Source organism: Oncorhynchus tshawytscha, linkage group LG14 (assembly GCF_018296145.1).
Source record: "Oncorhynchus tshawytscha isolate Ot180627B linkage group LG14, Otsh_v2.0, whole genome shotgun sequence".
NCBI classification, from domain to species: domain Eukaryota; kingdom Metazoa; phylum Chordata; class Actinopteri; order Salmoniformes; family Salmonidae; genus Oncorhynchus; species Oncorhynchus tshawytscha.
In genome coordinates this window covers 45,844,110-45,869,166 of record NC_056442.1, presented here as the reverse complement: position 1 = coordinate 45,869,166, position 25,057 = coordinate 45,844,110, and the positions used below count along the sequence as shown (strand labels likewise).

The 25,057-nt window shown below is 43.1% G+C and overlaps 1 protein-coding gene across 3 annotated transcripts in view; it reads right to left on the bottom strand.

Moving 5' to 3' along the window:
• The window catches only part of fat3a (FAT atypical cadherin 3a), a 372,460-nt gene that overhangs the window by 82,538 nt on the left and 264,865 nt on the right, over positions 1-25,057 (bottom strand). For all 3 annotated transcript variants that reach the window (XM_042297587.1, XM_042297588.1, XM_042297589.1), the window contains exons 5-7: positions 12,409-12,723; positions 11,767-11,977; positions 1,334-1,473 (exon numbers count right to left, since the gene is read on the bottom strand). In XM_042297587.1, the coding sequence (XP_042153521.1) occupies positions 1,334-1,473; positions 11,767-11,977; positions 12,409-12,723 (666 nt within the window). The remainder of the gene's footprint in view (positions 1-1,333; positions 1,474-11,766; positions 11,978-12,408; positions 12,724-25,057) is intronic.

Genomic DNA, 25,057 nt, shown 5'->3' with positions numbered 1-25,057 from the left:
TCCATCACTCTCCTTGGTAAAATAGCCCTTACACAGCCTGGAGGTGTGTTTTGGGTCATTGTCCTGTTGAAAAACAAATGATAGTCCCACTAAGCACAAACCAGATGGGACGGCGTATCGCTGCAGAATACTGTGGTAGCCATGCTGGTTAACTGTGCCTTGAATTCTAAACAAATCACTGACAGTGTCACCAGCAAAGCACCCCACACCATCACACCTCCTCCCCCATGCTTCACGGTGGGAACCACACATGCAGAGATAATCCATTCACCAACTCTGCGTCTCACAAAGACATGGCAGTTGGAACCAAAGATCGTAAATTTGGACTCATCAGACAGATTCCCAACCGTATGTCCATTACTCGTGTTTCTTGGCCCAACCAAGTCTCTTCTTATTATTATCCTTTAGTAGTGGTTTCTTTGCAGCAATTTGACCATAAAGGCCTGATTCACGCAGTCTCCTCTGAACAGTTGATGTTGAGATGTGACTGTTACTTGAACTCTGTGAAGCATTTATTTGGGCTGCAATCTGAGGAGCAGTTAACTGTAATGAACTTATCCTTTGCAGCAGAGGTGACTCTGGGTCCTCCTTTCCTGTGGCGGTCCTCATGAGACTCAGTTTTATCATAGCGGTTGAAGGTTTTTGCGACTTTGAAGTTCTTGAAATTTTCCGGATTGACTGACCATGTCTTAAAGTAATGATGGACTGTCGTTTCTCTTTGCTTATTTGAGCTGTTCTTGCCATAATATGGACTTCATCTTTTACCAAATAGGGCTATCTTCTGTATACCACCCCTACCTTGTCACAACACAACTGATTGGCTCAAACACATTAAGAAGGAAAGAAATTCCGCACATTGACTTGTATCAAGACACACCTGTTAATTGAAATTGTTCATTGAAATGCATTCCAGGTGACTACCTCATGAAGCTGGTTGAGAGAATGCCAAGAGTGTGCAAAGCTGTCATGAAGGCAATGGGTGGCTACTAGAATTTCAAATATAAAATATACTTTCTTGGTTACTACATGATTCCATATGTGTTATTTCATAGTTTTTATATCTTCAATATTATTCTACAATGTAGAATGCAAAAATAAAGAAAAACCCTGGAATGAGTAGGTGTGTCCAAACTTTTGACTGGTACTGTATGTGGTTTATCATGTACTTTATGAGGGTGTGTGTGAGTGTGCATGCGTGCATGGGTGCATGCGTGTTTATGCATATTCAGATGTATAGGTGGTAGCACGCCAAAATCAACATGTACAGGTAGGAGATTTGGCTCTTTCTGAGAATAAATAGAGATATGATATGTTGTGTCTCCAGCTACAGTACCTGTGTGGCTGCAGAGTTGGTGCCGTCAGTCACCTCCACAGTCATGTTGTAGAAGGAGCGCTGCTCAGCGTCAAGAGGCTTAGCGATGATGATGGTGCCCACGCCCTTCTCTATGTCAAACAGACTGTCAGTGTTACCGCCTGGCCAGGAGGGGGGGATAGAGAGCAGAGGGTTTTAGAGACAGATGGGGGGGACTGGTTTATTAATATCACACTCTCTTTCCTCTCTCACTCACATGCCTCTCTCTCTCTCTCTCTCTCTCTCTCTCTCTCTCTCTCTCTCTCTCTCACACACACACACAAACTCTATCACATATAAAAATATTTTTTAATAAGTGTATGGATCTGTGATAGTGAAAAACAGGGAAGGAGACTGAATTGTGGCTGTGACAGTGTTGTGGGGAGTGTATGATCTGAACAATTCCTGGCTCTCTGCCAGGGAATACATACATGGAAACAAACACACACAAATACAACATTACACAAAAAAAGTACACACATAAACTAATAGGGAGTGGGCATGCACAATCACTTGGTTCACAAATACAAGTGTCTGTGTGTGTGTGTGTGTGGGTGTGTGTGTGTGTGTGTGTCTTCCTAACAATCTGTGAGTAATTACTAGGTTCAGACAGATCCAATGAGACTGTGACAAACTGAAGTCTTTCCTCCTGTTCCAAATAACAATTAAAGACAGAGACCCAGTAAACAAGAGAGCCCTCAAAGACTGAATTAACAGAGCCCTCAAAGACTGAATTAACAGAGCCCTCAAAGACTGAATTAACAGAGCCCTCAAAGACTGAATTAACAGAGCCCTCAAAGACTGAATTAACAGAGCCCTCAAAGACTGAATTAACAGAGCCCTCAAAGACTGAATTAACAGAGCCTTCAAAGACTGAATTAACAGAGCCCTCAAAGACTGAATTAACAGAGCCTGTGTCAATGGAGCTCCAGCCGTGAATGGGTTTGAGTCTGAAATGAGCCCACTAAGACCGGCTGTAATTAAACCACAGCCTCATCTCTGCTACCTAATTGATTTAAATTGACATTTAGGCCTCACGCGGATCCCAGCTCACAGCTCAGAGTGGGGTGTGATGTAAGGGTCCAGAGTATGTGTGTCGTGTGTGTGTGAAGGTAAGAGAATGTGAGAAAGTGTCTGCTTGTCTGCATGCCTGTGCGTATACTATCAAATCAAATCACATTGTATTGGTCACATGCAGATGTTATTGTGGGTGTCGCGGAATGCTTGTGTTCCTAGCTCCAACAGTGCAGTAATATCTAACAATTCACAACAATACACACACATCTAAAAGTAAAAGAACGCAATTAAGAAATATATTGAATGAGTATGTGTGTATGACTGAGATTATGTGTGTGTGTGTGTGTGGCACTCGTGGTGCAGACTCAAAGGGATTCCACCCCGGCGTCTCTGTTTAATAAAGCCATGACCTCAGCCCAGCATCAGCTAAGGCTATAACGCTCCACCACTCAACCATGTGTGTGTGTGTGTGCGTGCGTGCGTGCGTGCGTGCGTGCGCGCACGTGTGTGTCCTATTTGTGCTTGGGTTAGGATAAACACTTCCAGTTCTCCATCATTTGTCTCTTAAACTATTATAACTCCAGTGATGGAGTCATAATAGCTTTCCTCAAAAGGAAGACACTAAAAACAGCCACGCCCCTTTCTCTTTCCCTTCACTTCTGCAAACAGTAATCTAGTGCTTTCACAGTTCAGTGTGCTGATAAGAATCATATCCGTAACAGATGATTTGACACTCATTAGAGGAGTGCAACAAACATGACAATAAAATAAAGCGTACAGTATTATGAAAAATAAGCCATTTAACAGTATTAAAATCCAACTATGGAGGCTTCAGAAGTGCCTCTGTCTGTCTGTCTGTCTGTCTGTCTGTCTGTCTGTCTGTCTGTCTGTCTGTCTGTCTGTCTGTCTGTCTGTCTGTCTGTCTGTCTGTCTGTCTGTCTGTCTGTCTGTCTGTCTGTCTGTCTGTCTGTCTGTCTGTCTGTCTGTCTGTCTGTCTGTCTGTCTGTCTGTCTGTCTGTCTGTCTGGAGCCATCCTATATGACCCAACCAACCCTCCATTTTGGGAAAGGAGGCACTGAGGTTTGGCACGGCGGAAACCCGGGCGACCGGAAAAAGAACAGTTCCCTTCCACCAAATTATAGAGGGGAAACCGAACCCACAGCGACATGGCTGTTATTAAACCCTCTGTTGAATGCTAAAATTGCTTCCCTCAGTCTCTCCATTCAGATTAGTAAGGGAAGCCGCTCCAGTGCTTAAAAACACTCTGGCAGGCAGCACAACCGATAAAGAGGCACATTTATCTTCCTTTCAACGAAGGAGGGGAGTTTGTGTTTGGCGTAAATAGATAAAACAAAGCAAATTAACAAAAGAAGAGGGAAAGGAGGACAATCGTCACTCTGTTCAGAAATTAGTTAATGAGTACAACGAATCTTTCGCTAACTAGCTTCAATCGGTTGAGAAAATGGCTGGGATATAGTTTGATTGAGTGAGTAGGGAGTCTGGGATTTCTGGGATTGATTGGTATAGGCTGGACCGGGGACATAGGATAAAACTGAATTGGCATCATCATCACAGTCATGCTTTGTCTAGATTGGCTTGATATATAGAACACAGCTGTCTGGATTGACTTGATATATAGAAAACAGCTGTCTGGATTGATTTGATATATAGAACACAGCTGTCTGGATTGATTTGATATATAGAAAACAGCTGTCTGGATTGATTTGATATATAGAAAACAGCTGTCTGGATTGATTTGATATATAGAAAACAGCTGTCTGGATTGATTTGATATATAGAAAACAGCTGTCTGGATTGATTTGATATATAGAAAACAGCTGTCTGGATTGATTTGATATATAGAACACAGCTGTCTGGATTGATTTGATATATAGAAAACAGCTGTCTGGATTGATTTGATATATAGAAGTCTGGATGGACTTGATACATAGAAACCAGCTGTCTGGATTGATTTGATATATAGAACACAGCTGTCTGGATTGATTTGATATATAGAAGCTGTCTGGATTGATTTGATATATAGATGTCTGGATTGATTTGATATATAGAACACAGCTGTCTGGATTGACTTGATATATAGATGTCTGGATTGATTTGATATATAGAAGTCTGGATGGACTTGATACATAGAAACCAGCTGTCTGGATTGACTTGATATATAGAAGCCTGGATTGATATATAGAAGTCTGGATTGATTTGATATATAGAAAACAGCTGTCTGGATGATATTGATATATATATTGAGATATATAGAACACAGCTGTCTGGATTGACTTGATATATAGAACACAGCTGTCTGACTTGATTGATATAGAAGTCTGATTGATTGATAGAACACAGCTGTCTGGATTGACTTGATATATAGAACACAGCTGTCTGGATTGACTTGATATATAGAAGTCTGGATTGACTTGATATATAGAACACAGCTGTCTGGATTGACTTGATATATAGAAGTCTGGATTGACTTGATATATAGAACACAGCTGTCTGGATTGACTTGATATATAGAAGTGTCTGGATTGACTTGATATATAGAACACAGCTGTCTGGATTGACTTGATATATAGAAGTCTGGATTGACTTGATATATAGAACACAGCTGTCTGGATTGACTTGATATATAGAAGTCTGGATTGACTTGATATATAGAACACAGCTGTCTGGATTGACTTGATATATAGAACACAGCTGTCTGGATTGACTGGATTGACTTGATATATAGAACACAGCTGTCTGGATTGACTTGATATATAGAAGTCTGGATTGACTTGATAGAACACAGCTGTCTGGATTGACTATATATAGAACACAGCTGTCTGGATTGACTTGATATATAGAACACAGCTGTCTAGATTGATATATAGAAGTCTTTGATATATATAGAAGTCTGGATTGACTTGATATATAGACGTCTGGATTGACTTGATATATAGATTGACGATATATAGAACACAGCTGTCTAGATTGACTTGATATATAGATTGACGTCTGGATTGACTTGATATATAGATTGACGATATATAGACGTCTGGATTGACTTGATATATAGACGTCTGGATTGACTTGATATATAGACGTCTGGATTGACTTGATATATAGAAGTCTGGATTGACTTGATATATAGAACACAGCTGTCTAGATTGACTTGATATATAGAACACAGCTGTCTAGATTGACTTGACATATAGAACCCATCTGCTCAGAATATAGCGTAGGGTTGTGGTGGCTCGTCTATAAGAGGACAACTTCATGATGTGTTTATAGGGTGTGCTGGCTGGGTGGTTAACATGGTAAACGTTGAGTGATTAAAACAGCAGCCATTTGGACGGTGTGTGTGTGCGCGCGTGTGTGTGTGTGTGTGTGTGTGGGTTTAGGAGGTTTAATAGCAGCTAAATTATAGTCAAATGGCTATGTTTTACTTTCTGGGTAGTAATGCGTTTAGCAGTGGATTAGTGTTTACGTGTGTGTGTGTGCAGGTGCATAATTAAGTGTGTGTGTGTCAGTGTGTGAGCGTGGTGTGTGTGTGCGGTCTTCTGGTGAATAATGGCCTGGGCTGTCTGGGTCTGGCCCGTAAATGAATCACAGTGTTTAGCTCCTCTACTCTCACCTGGCCCCTGAGTGCACACACACACACACACACACACACACACCTGGGCATTTTCTTATAACACTCCCTCCATCTCCTCACTCTAATCCAATCCATCCCTGATGCTGTACCACCTATGTTTCCTTTCTCCCTCTCTCCATCTTCCACTAAGCCCCTCTCTCTTTAATAAGTCTCTCCTCTTCTCCTCTCTTTCTCTCTGACCTCTGCTCCTTCCATTTTTAATAAGTCTCTCATTTTCTCCTCTACTTTCCATCTCTTCTTCACGCGGTCCCTCTCTCATTTTCTCCTGTCCTCTTTCTCTTTCCCTCTCTCTATCGTTATCTCTACCCCTCGCCTCTCCCTCTCTCTATCGTTATCCCTACCCCTCGCCTCTCCCTCTCTCTATCGTTATCCCTATCCCTCGCCTCTCCCTCTCTCTATCGTTATCCCTACCCCTCGCCTCTCCCTCTCTCTATCGTTATCCCTACCCCTCGCCTCTCCCTCTCTCTATCGTTACCCTACCCCTCGCCTCTCCCTCTCTCTATCGTTATCCCTACCCCTCGCCTCTCCCTCTCTATCGTTATCCCTACCCCTCGCCTCTCCCTCTCTCTATCGTTACCCTACCCCTCGCCTCTCCCTCTCTCTATCGTTATCCCTACACCTCACCTCTCCCTCTCTCTATCGTTATCCCTACCTCTCACCTCTCCCTCTCTCTATCGTTATCCCTACCTCTCACCTCTCCCTCTCTCTATCGTTATCCCTACCCCTCGCCTCTCCCTCTCTCTATCGTTATCCCTACCCCTCGCCTCTCCCTCTCCCTCTCTCTATCGTTACCCTACCCCTCGCCTCTCCCTCTCTCTATCGTTATCCCTACCCCTCACACCTCTCCCTATCGTTATCCCTACCTCTCACCTCTCCCTCTCTCTATCGTTATCCCTACCCCTCGCCTCTCCCTCTCTCTATCGTTATCCCTACCCCTCACCTCTCCCTCTCTCTCCCTCCATCCTCTCCCTGTTGGTTCCTCTGATTGGAAAGGTGCCTGTGGCAGAGCAACAGACAGTTACAGTGAGGGACCCTCTCTAACCAGGGGCACAGTGACCATGTGTTCACCCCTAACCCACAACTCCCACTAACCAGTCATCCACTTAATTGGGTCGTCAGTGGGAGGTGTATGTAATAATGTAGTGTGTGTGTATGTGTCTGTATGTGTGTGCGTGCGTGTATGTGTGTCTGTGTGAGTACAAAAGAGTGTGTATTGTTTTGTGTGGGTAAGTGTCTGTGTGTGTCCGTACGTGTGTTCCTGCATGTGTGTGTGCTTGTGCGTGTGTGTGTTTCCACCTCTGTGTGTGTGTGTGTGTGTGTGTGTGTGTGTCGCTGACAGCTCAGGGATGGTGGGCGTGATGTTTCCCCAAACACTGATGCTTTAGCAGGTCATTAGACAAAGCTGTCGCCAGGGTCGCTCAGGGACCGTTGCCATGGCAGCAGATATGGGCTTCACTATAAAGGGACACCACAGAGTCTGATAGCCAATTTAGTACAGCAAGGAATTTCTCGAAAACGAATCACTTATGTTAACCTTGGAAGAAAGAGTTACAGTGTACATTATACATGTGGGAAGCACACACAAACACACCAAAACACACATCCACACTCTGTTGAGCTTCTGTGTGGGATGTACATTACACACACACACACACACACACACACAAAAACACAAACTCACACACATCCACTCTGTCGAGCTTTTGTGTAGGGAAAACCCCTTTTACCTGCCCCGCCCCCTTTGTCTCAAACCAACCAATCAGAAGAAGGCGTGAGCAGCACTGGGCACACAGTGAATGATGGGAAAAGCACAGGTGAATGATGGGTAAAATAAAAGAGGAAGGAAAGGAAAAGGAAGCATAAAAAAGCAGTTCGAAGTCAAACTGAGATACCTTCTGTGGAACAGTTCCTGCCACAAGCGGTCTGCAGTATATAGAACATCTCACGGAAAGGCCTGGGACCTTCCAGACACGAAGCATTGAGAGAGGAGAGAAGAGGAGAGAAAGAGTGAGACAGGGAGAAAGGAAAGAAGAGAGACAGGGGGAGAGGGTGTGAAGGGGAGTGGATGTTAGACAGAAAAGGGGGGGAAGAGAGAGGGTGAAGAATGATAATGGTACAAGGGAGGAGAGGGAAAGAGAGAGGGTGAGGAATGATAATGGTAAAAGGGGAGGAAGAGGGAAAGAGAGGGCGAGGAATGATAATGGTAAAAGGGGAGGAAGAGGGAAAGAGAGAGGGTGAGGAATGATAATGGTAAAAGGGGAGGAAGAGGGAAAGAGAGGGTGAGGAATGAGGAAGGAATGATAATGGTAAAAGGGGAGGAAGAGGGAAAGAGAGAGGGTGAGGAATGATAATGGTAAAAGGGGAGGAGAGGGAAAGAGAGAGGGTGAGGAATGATAATGGTAAAAGGGGAGGAGAGGGAAAGAGAGAGGGTGAGGAATGATAATGGTAAAAGGGGAAGAGAAGGAAAGAGAGAGGGTGAGGAATGATAATGGTAAAAGGGGAGGAGAGGGAAAGAGAGGGGTGAGGAATGATAATGGTAAAAGGGGAGGAGAGGGAAAGAGAGGGTGAGGAATGATAATGGTAAAATGGGAGGAAGAGGGAAAGAGAGAGGGTGAGGAATGATAATGGTAAAATGGGAGGAAGAGGGAAAGAGAGAGGGTGAGGAATGATAATGGTAAAAGGGGAGGAAGAGGGAAAGAGAGAGGGTGAGGAATGATAATGGTAAAAGGGGAGGAAGAGGGAAAGAGAGAGGGTGAGGAATAATAATGGTAAAAGGGGAGGAAGAGGAGGAGGAAAGAGAAGGTGAGTAAAGTAAGGAAATAAGGACAGGGAGATACATAGGGCAAATGGAGGAATTAAAAGGAGGGAGAGAGAGAGATGTGATTCCAGAGGAGAAAACAGGTGAGGCATTGAGCAGAGAAAAGAGGAGGAGAGGGGTATACAGGAGAGTAGAGTAGTAGGCCAGAGAGAGCAGCCATAGCCAGAGAGAGCTTAGAGCTGGAAGCACAAGCCAGAAGGTATCTCCCACTGGAACACACACTGACCGCCACTGCTCAGTGACAACAAAAGAGAGATGGATCATGGAGCATTCTGGGAAATGAGGTCCTGACCGTGTAGTCCATCCACTTGTCTCTGGACTGAATGCGCTCAACATAAACTTACCTACCCACAGTGCAGTTCGGCTAGAGAATTGTCAGCTTTATCAATATTATATTACATTATATAAAAAATAGTTATATAGACGGACCACAATCAATTCCTAGAAAGTTGAACAGCCTAATCATGTTAATTCTAACAAAACTTAATTTCTAATAAAACTAAATGGATTTTACAATGTTTATTAAATGAATGACAATTATTAAAGCAAGATTAAAACCGACTAGCTTTGACAGTAATTCATTCACCAAACAATGTGAACTTGTTAAATGTCGCTGTTGTTTGCAGAAAACTGCAGATATGAAAACGGAACATGACATAACCTTGTTGAGTCTTTTATGTGGATAGGGATTAGACTTCAAAATATCAAAATGTTTCAGATTAAGAAAATACTTGGTGTGGCATGTCCCTGGCATTTCAAGCCTCTTAAAGGGACATTCCACTGATCTTACACAACATTCTTTACCGTGAGAATAAGACTAATTCAATTGTTTCTGAAATCAGCATGTCAAAGACATATTTCTTAGCAGCTGTAGTTGGTAGAATGAGGATCAATCCTTATGGCAAAAAAACAGCATGAATACAGTGGGGCAAAAAAGTATTTAGTCAGCCACCAATTGTGCAAGTTCTCCCACTTGAAAAGATGAGAGAGGCCTGTAATTTTCATCATAGGTACACTTCATCTATGACAGACAAAATGAGGGAAAAAATCCAGAAAATCACATTGTAGGATTTTTTATGAATTTATTTGCAAATTATGGTGGAAAGTAAGCATTTGGTCAATAACAAAAGTTTATCTCAATACTTGACAGGCAATAACAGAGGTCAAACGTTTTCTGTAAGTCTTCACAAGGTTTTCACACACTGTTGCTGGTATTTTGGCCCATTCCTCCATGCAGATCTCCTCTAGAGCAGTGATGTTTTGGACTTTCAACTCCCTCCAAAGATTTTCTAAGGGGTTGAGATCTGGAGACTGGCTAGGCCACTCCAGGACCTTAGAATGCTTCTTACGAAGCCACTCCTTCGTTGCCCGGGCGGTGTATTTGGGATCATTGTCATGCTGAAAGACCCAGCCACGTTTCATCTTCAATGCCCTTGCTGATGGAAGGAGGTTTTCACTCAAAATCTCACGATACATGGCCCCATTCATTCTTTCCTTTACACGGATCAGTCGTCCTGGTCCCTTTGCAGAAAAACAGCCCCAAAGCATGATGTTTCCACCACCAGGCCTCACAGTAGGTATGGTGTTCTTTGGATGCAACTCAGCATTCTTTGTCCTCCAAACACGACGAGTTGAGTTTTTACCAAAAAGTTATATTTTGGTTTCATCTGACCACATGACATTCTCCCAATCGTCTTCTGGATCATCCAAATGCTCTCTAGCAAACTCCAGACGGGCCTGGACATGTACTGGCTTAAGCCGGGGGACACGTATGGCACTGCCAAATTTGAGTCCCTGGCGGCGTAGTGTGTTACTGATGGTAGGCTTTGTTACTTTGGTCCCAGCTCTCTGCAGTTCATTCACTAAGTCCCCCCGTGTGGTTCTCGGATTTTTGTTCACCATTCTTGTGATCATTTTGACCCCACGGGGTGAGATCTTGCGTGGAGCCCCAGATGGAAGGAGAATATCAGTGGTCTTGTATATCTTCCATTTCCTAATAATTGCTCCCACAGTTGATTTCTTCAAACCAAGCTGCTTACCTATTGCAGATTCAGTCTTCCCAGCCTGGTGCAGGTCTACAATTTTGTTTCTGGTGTCCTTTGACAGCTCTTTGGTCTTGGCCATAGTGGAGTTTGGAGAGTGACTGTTTGAGGTTGTGGACAGGTGTCTTTTATACTGATAACAAGTTCAAACAGGTGCCATTAATACAGGTAACGAGTGGAGGACAGAGGAGCCTCTTAAAGAAGAAGTTACAGGTCTGTGAGAGCCAGAAATCTTGCTTGTTTGTAGATGACCAAATACTTATTTTCCACCATAATTTGCAAATAAATTCATTAAAAATCCTACAATGTGATATTCTGGATTTTTTTCCCTCATTTTGTCTGTCATAGTTGAAGTGTACCTATGATGAAAATTACAGGCCTCTCTCATCTTTTTAAGTGGGAGAACTTGCACAATTGGTGGCTGACTAAATACTTTTTTGCCCCACTGTATTTAAGCACTTTAAAGGGGCAGTTCATTTCAAAATGTAATGTATCTTCCAAAGAGAGTGAACTAACCCCTTTAAGCACATGGCATTTTTCTCCATTAGAGTTCCCAGACAGGGACTTTGAGACATCTCAATTGCTTCTCCACTGACATACAGACCTTTACAGCTGGTGGTTTGTGCTCAAATCGCCATGGTGACCGTGGGATGGCAGAGGAGAGAGAGAGAGAGAGACACACTGGCAACAGACCATGCAGTGAGGTCACAGTCCCTGAGCTAGGCCTCACGCACAAACACACACATCAAACCAAACCGTCAGCCCAAACCCCATGCACCAATAATGGTACACAGCCTACCTGACTGACCTCACCTCAGCCAGTCAGATACATCCCTCCCACTAACAAACCCCACCCACCAGCACCCGCCTCTGGGCGGAGCCTTACCTATGATGTCGAACCAGAGGGGATTGGAGTTCTGTTGCATGGAGACCACACCCACTATCTCGGCCACTTTGTCGCTCTCCATGACGGTGAAGTTGTAGTACTGCTCGTCGAATAGGAGGGGATTCACCAAAGCCGAGGGCTTACGGATCCACTCGATGTGCAGACGGGCCGTTGACGACTTCTGGGGGCGTCCATTATCTGTGGCTTTGATCTGGGGATGGGGTGGAACCAAGACTGGAATTAGGTGCTTTTTGTATATTTGTCTAAATGAAAGAAAGAGTGAGAGAGAGAGAGAGAGAGGGTAGAGAGGGGGAGGAGAGAGGGAAGAGAGAGAGAGAGGGGGAGAGAGGGTGGGAGAGATGAGGGGGAGAGAGGGAAGAGAGAGAGAGAGAGAGAGGGAAGAGAGAGAGAGAGAGAGAGAAAGAGAGAGGGGGGGAGAGAGGGAAGAGAGAGAGGGGGAGGAGGGAGAGGAGAGGGAAGAGAGAGAGAGGGGGAGGAGAGAGAGGAGAGGGAAGAGAGAGAGAGGGGGAGGAGAGAGGTGGGAGAGATGGGGGAGAGAGAGGGGGTAGAAAAAGACAAAGAGAATGGCAGTTGGTTGGAAAGAGACACACAGATTCAAAGTGAAGTTCAAATGTCACATACAGTGAGGATGTCGTAGCTCCCGGCGGTGAACTGCTTTCGTGATGACACCACCGCCGTCTTGGGGTCGATGAAGAACTTGCCGTCCTCGTTGCCATCGACGATGCTGTAGGAGAGGTCAGCGTTAACCCCTTCATCCCTGTCGTAGGCAAAGGCCCTGTAGATAGGCTCTCCTCTCTTCCTCCTGTCCCTCTCTGGTAACTTGATCTGGTACACCTTCTCTGGGAACGTGGGCTTGTTGTCATTCTCATCAAGCACGTGGACGATCACCCACACCGTGGAGTGTTTGGGGCTGGGACCGCCGTCCGACACCGTGACCTGCGTATCCACACACACGTAACCGTAGACAATCAGACAGACACACACATGCACGCACAGAGACAGAGACAAACACAGACACACACACATGCACACAGAGACGTACATATGCACACACAGGCGAACAGACAGAAAAAAAACAAGTACGCGCACACACACACACAAACATGTACACACATGTAAACACACACACACACACAACAGAGAGAGAAAAATAAGACATTTGTTAAGATTCACATCAGTTTTTTTCATCTGTCTAAACTAATTACAACAGTCATTCTGTCCTGCGTTTGTCTGACAACTGGAACACATCGTCATATTTCCCAAGTGGGGTTGGCTTTGCTTTTTATCTTCTTTCCTGTGTTCTGACAGGTAATTAATCTGTCTCTGTTCCTACTTCCACCATGACGGAGAGCCTCTTGTAGATAAATGCAAAAGGGGGAGGGGCCAGATGATGGGTTAGCCAATGAGAGATGGAATCCATGCCGCCCTGTCCATAAAACACATTTATATTCATATTCGGGGGGAGATAAAGGACGTCGCCAGCTGCCATCAATTCAACACAAAGCTACAATTAATTTCCCCAGCGCTTATTGTTGGGTTTGTTTAAAAAGTCAATCTGTCATTTCAGAAATGACACAGCGAGGAGGTACCATCGCAATACGGAGAGAAATGCTAATGATTTACAGAGAGAGTGAGGGAGGGGTGGTGGAGGGTCAGTAGTGAGAGAGAGAGTGAGGGAGGGGTGGTGGAGTGTTAGTAGTGAGAGAGAGAGTGAGGGAGGGGTGGTGGAGGGGTAGTAGTGGGAGAGAGAGTGAGGGAGGGGTGGTGGAGGGTCAGTAGTGAGAGAGAGAGTGAGGGAGGGGTGGTGGAGTGTTAGTAGTGGGAGAGAGAGTGAGGGAGGGGTGGTGGAGGGTCAGTAGTGAGAGAGAGAGTGAGGGAGGGGTGGTGGAGTGTTAGTAGTGGGAGAGAGAGTGAGGGGGGGGTGGTGGAGGGGTAGTAGTGAGAGAGAGAGTGAGGGAGGGGTGGTGGAGTGTTAGTAGTGGGAGAGAGAGTGAGGGAGGGGTGGTGGAGGGGTAGTAGTGGGAGAGAGAGTGAGGGAGAGGTGGTGGAGGGTTAGTAGTGGGAGAGAGAGTGAGGGAGGGGTGGTGGAGTGTTAGTAGTGGGAGAGAGAGTGAGGGAGGGGTGGTGGAGGGGTAGTAGTGGGAGAGAGAGTGAGGGAGAGGTGGTGGAGGGTTAGTAGTGGGAGAGGGAGTGAGGGAGGGGTGTTGGAGGGGTAGTAGTGGGAGAGAGAGTGAGGGGTGGTGGTAGAGGGGTATTAGTGGAAGAGAGAGTGAGGGAGAGATGGTGGAGGGGTAGTAGTGGGAGAGAGAGTGAGGGAGGGGTGGTGGAGGGGTAGTAGTGGGAGAGCGAGAGAGGGGGTTGTTGTGGAGGGGTAGTACTGGGAGAGGGAGAGAGGGGGTTGATAGAGGGGTATTAGTGGAAGAGAGAGTGAGGGAGGGGTGGTGGAGGGGTAGTAGTGGGAGAGGGAGAGGTGGTGGAGGGGTAGTAGTGGGAGAGAGAGTGAGGGAGGGGTGGTGGAGGGGTAGTAGTGGGAGAGGGAGTGAGGGAGGGGTGGTGGAGGGGTAGTAGTGGGAGAGGGAGAGAGGGAGGGGTGGTGGAGGGGTAGTAGTGGGAGAGGGAGAGAGGGAGGTAGCTAGGGAGAGGGGGGAAGGAGGAGGTAGGGAGAGTAAACTCCCATATCTACTGGGTAAAATACCACAGTGTGTCATCATAGCAGCAAGATGTCTCACCTGTTGCCACAAGAAAAGGGCAACCAGTGAAGAACAAACACCACTGTAAAAACAACCCACATTTTAGTTTATTTATTTCCCCTATTGTAGTTTAACTATTTGCACATCGTTACAACAATATATAGACATAATATGACATTTGAAATGTCTTTATTCTTTTGGAACCTCTGAGTGTAATGTTTACTGTTCATTTTATTGTATATTATCTACCTCACTTGCTTTGGCAATATAAACATATGTTTCCCATGCCAATAAAGCCCTTGAATTGAATGGAGAGAAGGAGGGAGGGAGGGAGGGAGCTGGGAAAGACAACAGGGGAGTGTGAAAGGAACCTACATGACAGCATAAGGGAAGAACAGAGGATGAATGAGAAATGTAGAACTTTGGGAACATCCCTCCGAGCCTGTGGCGGTTGACCCCCTCTGTGAGTGAATGTAATCCGCTTTGTACAGCACAGTGAGAGAGAGGTAGAGACAGAGAGGGAAAAGGGTGAACAAGCAAGTGGCGGCCACAGTGAAGGACAGCAATATTCACTAAAGGTCGACATGAACAGATCTCCATTCATGAGAGAGAGAGGAGAGAGAGAACCAAAGAGAGAAATAGAATTAAAGAGAGACAGGAGAGCCTGGGGAATACATGGCCTGTCAACAACATACAGCAGCACAAGGACAGCACAGACAAGCTAGCTAGCATACACTGAACATACGCTAATGCAGCTAAAACATACCACTGTATACACTAAGCTTCTGATTATACAAAGACATTATTACAGAAGACCCAACAGCTATTGAGCTATTAGTGTATTATACTGTACATACAATACCGTTCAAAAGTTTGGGGTCACTTAGAAATGTCCTTACTTAAAAAAATAATAAAAGCACATTTTTTGTCCATTAAAAAAACGTAAAATTGATCAGAAATACAGTGTAGACATTGTTAATGTTGTAAATTACTATTGTAGCTGGAAACGCTAGAATTTTTATGGAATCTCTACAAAGACGTACAGAGGCCCATTATCATTATCATCACTCCTGTGTTCCAATGGCACGTTGTGTTAGCTAATACAAGTTTATCATTTTAAAATGATAATTGATCTTTATAAAACCCTTTTGCAATGATAACACAGCTGAAAACTGTTGTCCTGTTTAAAGAAGCAATAAAACTGGCCTTCTTTAGACAAGTATCTGGAGCATCAGCACTTGTGGGTTCGATTAAAGGCTCAAAATGGCCAGAAAGAAAAACCTTTCTTCTGAAACTCGTCAGTCTATTCTTGTTCTGAGAAATGAATGCTATTCCATGTGAGAAATTGTCAAGAAACTGAAGATCTTGTACAATGCTGTGTACTACTCCCTTCACAGAACAGCGCAAACTGGCTCTAACCAGAATAAAAAGAGGAGTGGGAGGCCCCGGTGCCCAACTGAGCAAGAGGACAAATACATTAGAGTGTCTAGTTTGAGAAAAAGACACCTCAAGAGTCCTCAACTGGCAGCTTCATTAAATAGTACCCACAAAACACCAGTCTCGACATCAACCGTGAAAAGGCAACTCCAGGACAGGCAACTCCTTTGACCCCAAACTTCTGAACGGTTGTGTATGTTAACATGAAACAGGCCATTTAAGTGGTTGGGAAAAGTCTAAGAGGCGCGATTGAGAGGAGCGTTGCATAAGGACATGTCTGATTGGGCGCAGTAGTAGGTTTGAGTAGAGAGTAGCATGGGTGGGTGGGGAATAAAGAATGCCAGCTGTTGGAAACACCAAAGGCAGATTATATTTGTCTGTCTGCCATTGAGGGTAGTGCCAAAAAGGCCTCAACTAGAACCACAAAGCAACAACAACACAGCATGATTTGGACAAAATAGTCTAGGGTGGGAAAATGCTGTTTTCACTGAAGCTCCAAGTTACAATCCACCTTCTCTGAGTTGGTTTGACAGGCTATACGCCTTTTTTATCACTCTCTTGCATGTCTCTCTCTCTCTGACAGTAATGAAAGATGGTGAAAAGTCACCCTGAAACGTGGAAAACAAGACAAACTTCCATGAGTTTGGGGATCTTGTTACAAACACACTATCCTAATGGTCAAACACGACACTACTAGCAACACACTACCATACTGGAAACACACTACCCTACTGAAAACACACTACACTACTAGAACTGCACTACCATACTGGAAACACACTACCCTACTGAAAACACACTACACTACTAGAACTGCACTACCCTACTGAAAACACACTACCCTACTGAAAACACACTACCCTACTGAAAACACACTACCCTACTGAAAACACACTACCCTACTGAAAACACACTACCCTACTAGAAACACACTACCCTACTAGAAACACACTACCCTCCTAGAACTACACTACCCTACTGAAAACAAACTACCCTACTGAAAACACACAACCCAATCGAAAACACACTACCCTACTGAAAACACACTACCCTACTGAAAACACACTACCCAACTGAAAACACACTACCCTACTGAAAACACACTACCCTACTGAAAACACACTACCCTACTGAAAACACACTACCCTACTGGAAACACACTACCCTACTGAAACACACTACCCAACTGAAAACACACTACCCTACTGAAAACACACTACCCTACTGAAAACACACTACCCTACTGAAAACACACTACCCTACTGAAAACACACTACACTACTAGAACTACACTACCCTACTGAAAACACACTACCATACTGGAAACACACTAATATACTGAAAACACACAAACCTACTGAAAACACACAAACCTACTGAAAACACACTACCCAACTAAAACTACACTACCCTACTAGAACTACACTACCCTACTAGAACTACACTACCCTACTGAAAACACACTACCCTACTGAAAACACACTACCCTACTGAAAACACACTACCCAACTGAAAACACACTACCCTACTGAAAACACACTACCCTACTAAAACACACTACCCTACTGAAAACACACTACCCTACTAGAAACACACTACCTACTAGAAACACACTACTCCTACTGAAAACACACTACCATACTGGAAACACACTACCCTACTGAAAACACACTACCCTACTGGAAAACACACTACCATACTGGAAACACACTACCCTACTGGAAACACACTACCCTACTGAAAACACACTACCCTACTGAAAACACACTACCCAACTGAAAACACACTACCCTACTGAAAACACACTACACTACTAGAACTACACTACCCTACTGAAAACACACTACCATACTGGAAACACACAAACCTACTGAAAACACACAAACCTACTGAAAACACACTACCCTACTGAAAAAACACTACCATACTGGAAACACACTACCCTACTGGAAACACACTACCATACTGGAAACACACGAATATACTGAAAACACACAAACCTACTGAAAACACACTACCCTACTAGAACTACACTACCCTACTAGAACTACACTACCCTACTGAAAACACACTACCCTACTGAAAACACACTACCCTACTGAAAACACACTACCCAACTGAAAACACACTACCCTACTGAAAACACACTACCCAACTAGAAACACACTACCCTACTAGAACTACACTACCCTACTGAAAACCACTACCCTACTGAAAACACACTACCCTACTGAAAACACACTACCCAACTGAAAACACACTACCCAACTGAAAACACACTACCCAACTGAAAACACACTACCCAACTGAAAACACACTACCCTACTGAAAACACACTACTAGAACTACACTACCCTACTGGAAACACACTAATATACTGAAAACACACAAACCTACTGAAAACACACTACCCTACTGGAAACACACTACCCTACTGAAAACACACTACCATACTGGAAACACACTACCCTACTGGAAACACACTACCCTACTGAAAACACACTACCCTACTGAAAACACACTACCCTACTGAAAACACACTACACTACTGAAAACACACTACCCTACTGAAAACACACTACCCTACTGAAAACACACTACCCTACTGAAAACACACTACCATACTGGAAACACACTACCCTACTGGAAACACACTACCCTACTGGAAACACACTACCCTACTGAAAACACACTACACTACTAGAACTACACTACCCTACTGACAACACTACCATACTGGAAACACACTACCCTACTGAAAACACACTACACTACTAGAACTACACTACTGAAAACACACTACCATACTGGAAACACACTACCATACTGAAAACACACTACCCAACTAGAAACACACTAACCTACTGAGAACACATTACCCAACTAGAAACACACTACCCTACTGAAAATACACTACCCTACTGAAAACACACTACCCTACTGGAAAAAAACTACTAGAAACACACTACACTACTAGAAACATACTACCCTAATAGAAACACACTACCCTACTAGAAACATACTACCCTAATAGAAACACACTACACTACTGGAAACACACTACTAGAAACACACTACTCTACTAGAAACACACTACACTACTAGAAACACACTACTAGTAAACACACTACACTACTAGAAACACACTACACTACTAGAAACATACTACCCTAATAGAAACACACTACTAGAAACACACTAGAAACACACTACCCTACTAGAAACATACTACCCTAATAGAAACACCCTACTAGAAACACACTACCCTACTAGAAACACACTACCCTACTAGAAACACACTACCCTACTAGAAACACACTACACTACTAGAAACACACTACTAGAAACACACTACACTACTAGAAACACACTACCCTACTAGAAACACACTACCCTACTAGAAACACACTACACTACTAGAAACACACTACACTACTAGAAACACACTACTAGAAACACACTACACTACTAGAAACACACTACTACTAGAAACACTACACTACTAGAAACACACTACCCTACTAGAAACACACTACACTACTAGAAACACACTACCCTACTAGAAACACACTACACTACTAGAAACACACTACCCTACTAGAAACACACTACTACTAGAAACACACTACACTACTAGAAACACACTACACTACTAGAAACACACTACCCTACTAGAAACACACTACCCTACTAGAAACACACTACCCTACTAGAAACACACTACCCTACTGGAAACACACTACTAGAAACACACTACCCTACTAGAAACACACTACCCTACTAGAAACACACTACTAGAAACACACTACACTACTAGAAACACACTACCCTACTAGAAACACACTACCCTACTAGAAACACACTACCCTACTAGAAACACACTACCCTAATAGAAACACACTACTAGAAACACACTACTCTACTAGAAACACACTACCCTACTGAAAACACACTACCCTACTGAAAAACACACTACCATACTGGAAACACACTACCCTACTGGAAACACACCACCCTACTGAAAACACACTACCCTACTGAAAACACACTACCCAACTGAAAACACACTACCCTACTGGAAACACACTACCCTACTGGAAACACACTACCCTACTAGAAACACACTACCCTACTAGAAACACACTACCCTACTGAGAAACACACTACCCTACTAGAAACACACTACACTAGAAACACACTACTACTAGAAACACACTACCCTACTAGAAACACACTACTACTAGAAACACACTACCCTACTGAAAACACACACACTACACTACTAGAAACACACTAAACACTACTAAAACACACTACCCTACTGGAAACACACTACCATACTGAGAAACACACTACCCTACTAGAAACTGGACACACTACCCAACTAAAACACACTACCCTACTAGAAACACACTACCCTACTGAAAACACACTACCCTACTACTAGAAACACACTACCCTAATAGAAACACACTACACTACTAGAAACACACTACACTACTAGAAACACACACTACCCTACTAGAAACGCACTACACTACTAGAAACACACTACTAGAAACACACTACACTACTAGAAACACACTACCCTACTAGAAACATACTACCCTAATAGAAACACACTACTAGAAACACACTACACTACTAGAAACACACTACCCTACTAGAAACACACTACACTACTAGAAACACACTACACTACTAGAAACACACTACACTACTAGAAACACACTACACTACTAGAAACACACTACTAGAAACACACTACCCTACTAGAAACACACTACACTAGAAACACACTACCCTACTAGAAACACACTACCCTACTAGAAACACACTACCCTACTAGAAACACACACTACTAGAAACACACTACTAGAAACACACTACACTACTAGAAACACACTACACTACTAGAAACACACTACACTACTAGAAACACACTACTAGAAACACACTACACTACTAGAAACACACTACCCTACTAGAAACTCACTACCCTACTAGAAACACACTACTAGAAACACACTACACTACTAGAAACACACTACCCTACTAGAAACACACTACTCTACTAGAAACACACTACTCTACTAGAAACACACTACTCTACTAGAAACACACTACTCTACTAGAAACACACTACTAGAAACACACTACTAGAAACACACTACTCTACTAGAAACACACTACTAGAAACACACTACACTACTAGAAACACACTACCCTACTAGAAACACACTACTAGAAACACACTACTAGAAACACACTACTAGAAACACACTACACTACTAGAAACACACTACTAGAAACACACTACTAGAAACACACTACTAGAAACACACTACTAGAAACACACTACACTACTAGAAACACCCTACTAGAAACACACTACTAGAAACACACTACTAGAAACACACTACTACTAGAAACACACTACCCTACTAGAAACACACTACCCTACTAGAAACACACTACTAGAAACACACTACTAGAAACACACTACTAGAAACACACTACCCTACTAGAAACACACTACCCTACTAGAAACACACTACCCTACTAGAAACGCACACTACCCTACTACACTACTAGAAACACACTACTAGAAACACACTACTAGAAACACACTACTACTAGAAACACACTACTAGAAACACACTACTAGAAACTAGAAACACACTACCTACTACACTACTAGAAAACACACTACCCTACTAGAAACACACTACTACTAGAAACACACTACTAGAAACACACTACTACTAGAAACACACTACCCTACTAGAAACACACTACTAGAAACACACTACTAGAAACACACTACTAGAAACACACTACACTACTGAAACACACTACTAGAAACACACTACTAGAAACACACTACACTACTGAAACACACTACTAGAAACACACTACTAGAAACACTACACTACTAGAAACGCACTACACTACTAGAAACACACTACACTACTAGAAACACACTACTAGAAACACACTACCCTACTAGAAACACACTACTCCACTAGAAACACACTACCCTACTAGAAACAACACTTTTCTCTTCCGCTGTACTGAATAGGGGTTTTGACCCTGTGTGTGTGTGTGTGTGTGTGTGTGTGTGTGTGTGTGTGTGTGTGCGTGCGTGTGTGTTTTAGTTTTATCTGTTCAAGTGAAAAATCCCTTCTGGTCCATGCAGCACTTGGGTCACACGCCTCATCAGGAGAGAGAGAGGCTCTGAACTAAATCATTTAACCATTGCCACTTAACCCTTATTGTGGATGTTAATTTGTTCCCATCTTGTTGGTGGAGAGAACATTTTGCAGGTTTAAAGCTTCTATACATTTTGCTCTGTCTAATGTGTATTCGTGTGAAATTTGAGTGACTCAAACATTAAAACAAAGTCTATGGGCTAAAAAAAACCAAAATAAAAAACATTAGCTGACATGATCTGGACATTTCCGACACGTTATAGAGAAGGTAATGACTGACATGGGCTAGTTGATCTGGACATTTCTGACACGTTATAGAGAAGGTAATGACTGACATGGGCTAGTTGATCTGGACATTTCTGACACGTTATAGAGAAGGTAATGACTGACATGGGCTAGTTGATCTGGACATTTCTGACACGTTATAAAGAAGGTAATGACTGACATGGGCTAGTTGATCTGGACATTTCTGACACGTTATAGAGAAGGTAATGACTGACATGGGCTAGTTGATCTGGACATTTCTGACACGTTATAGAGAAGGTAATGACTGACATGGGCTAGTTGATCTGGACATTTCTGACACGTTATAGAGAAGGTAATGACTGACATGAGCTAGTTGATCTGGACATTTCTGACACGTTATAAAGAAGGTAATGACTGACATGGGCTAGTTGATCTGGACATTTCTGACACGTTATAAAGAAGGTAATGACTGACATGGGCTAGTTGATCTGGACATTTCTGACACGTTATAGAGAAGGTAATGACTGACATGGGCTAGTTGATCTGGACATTTCTGACACGTTATAGAGAAGGTAATGACTGACATGGGCTAGTTGATCTGGACATTTCTGACACGTTATAGAGAAGGTAATGACATCTGGACATCTGACACGTTATAGAGAAGGTAATGACTGACATGGGCTAGTTGATCTGGACATTTCTGACACGTTATAAAGAAGGTAATGACTGACATGGGCTAGTTGATCTGGACATTTCTGACACGTTATAGAGAAGGTAATGACTGACATGGGCTAGTTGATCTGGACATTTCTGACATTATAGAGAAGGTAATGACTGACATGGGCTAGTTGATCTGGACATTTCTGACACGTTATAAAGAGAAGGTAATGACTGACATGGGCTAGTTGATCTGGACATTTCTGACACGTTATAGAGAAGGTAATGACTGACATGAGCTAGTTGATCTGGACATTTCTGACACGTTATAAAGAAGGTAATGACTGACATGGGCTAGTTGATCTGGACATTTCTGACACGTTATAAAGAAGGTAATGACTGACATGAGCTAGTTGATCTGGACATTTCTGACACGTTATAGAGAAGGTAATGACTGACATGGGCTAGTTGATCTGGACATTTCTGACACGTTATAAAGAAGGTAATGACTGACATGGCAACAGGAAAAGTGATGATGCACTACCCAACTTCTAAATTGTGATTGAATTCATCTGAAGATACCTAGCTGAGAAAACAACATACCACAGTTCAAAAAGCAGTATACTAACATTCCTTTCCAGATAAACAATGGCAAATGGATATATAGCCTTTAGAAAAAGAAAAACATTTTTTTTTAATACAAACATAAAATCTATGAATAAAAAAATCGGACAACAGTAATATTTTACACAAACATGAAGGTCACCGTAAATCAATCATTTCTGGTGAAAAAATGAATAAGAATTGTGGAAATGAACTCGATACCTGTCCTTTCCACAGAAAGTTAAACATAGAAGCTCAAACAAAAGGCTAGAAGAAGGAATAACATATTTACGGTCAAATGTCTCTGATGTTTTATCCCTTTATTGAAGAAACAACAGCATGTTCGTGGTACAGGCCATTCTGGCCCACGGCCTGTCATAGACTGTTCTCTCTACTACCGCATGGCAAGCGCTAGCGGAGTGCCAAGTCTAGGACAAAAAGGCTTCTCAACCGTTTTTACCCCCAAGACATAACACTCCTGAACAGGTAATCAAATGGCTACCCGGACTATTTGCATTGTGTGCCTCCCCCCAAAACCCTATTTTTACGCTGCTGCTACTCTCTGTTTATCATATATGCAAAGTTGCTTTAACTATACATTCATATACATACTACCTCAATATGGCTGACCAACCAGTGCTCCAGCACATCAGCTAACATGGCTATCTGCATTGTGTCCCACCACCCACCACCCGCCAACCCCTCATTTACGCTACTGATACTCTCTGTTCATCATATATGCATAGTCACTTTAACCATATCTACATGTACATACTACCTCAATCAGCCCGACTAACCGGTGTCTGTATGTAACCTCACTACTTTTATAGCATCGCTACTGTATATAGCCTGTCTTTTTACTGTTGTTTTATTTCTTTACCTACCTATTGTTCGCCTAATACCTTTTTTGCACTATTGGTTAGAGCCTGTAAGTAAGCATTTCACCTGTTGTATTCGGTGCACGTGACACATACACTTTGATTTGATTCCATGCTAACAGGCTATGTGCTAAATCTGATCTCCAAACTCCTGCTAAATCTGATCTACAAACCTCTGCTAAAACTGATCTATAAACCCCTGCTAAAACTGATCTATAAACCCCTGCTAAATCTGAACTATAAACCCCTGCTAAATCTGATCTATAAACCCCTGCTAAATCTGATCAGACGTACAGTACAAGTCACATCAATACAAACCTCTGCACCAAACCTACAGTCTGAAACAAATGGGAGCCAATAACATTAGGCTCATCTCTGTAGATATCGATAAGACTTCATTCTCCCTCTGTTTATTCCTCATTGATCTGGCATCTGTGTAAATGAATATGGATTTCTATAACCGGTCTAAATCACACCACTGTTTACTGTTTGGAGGGTTTGTTTAGAGAGGAAATGAGATTTAACTGGTTTGCACTGCAGCAAACCA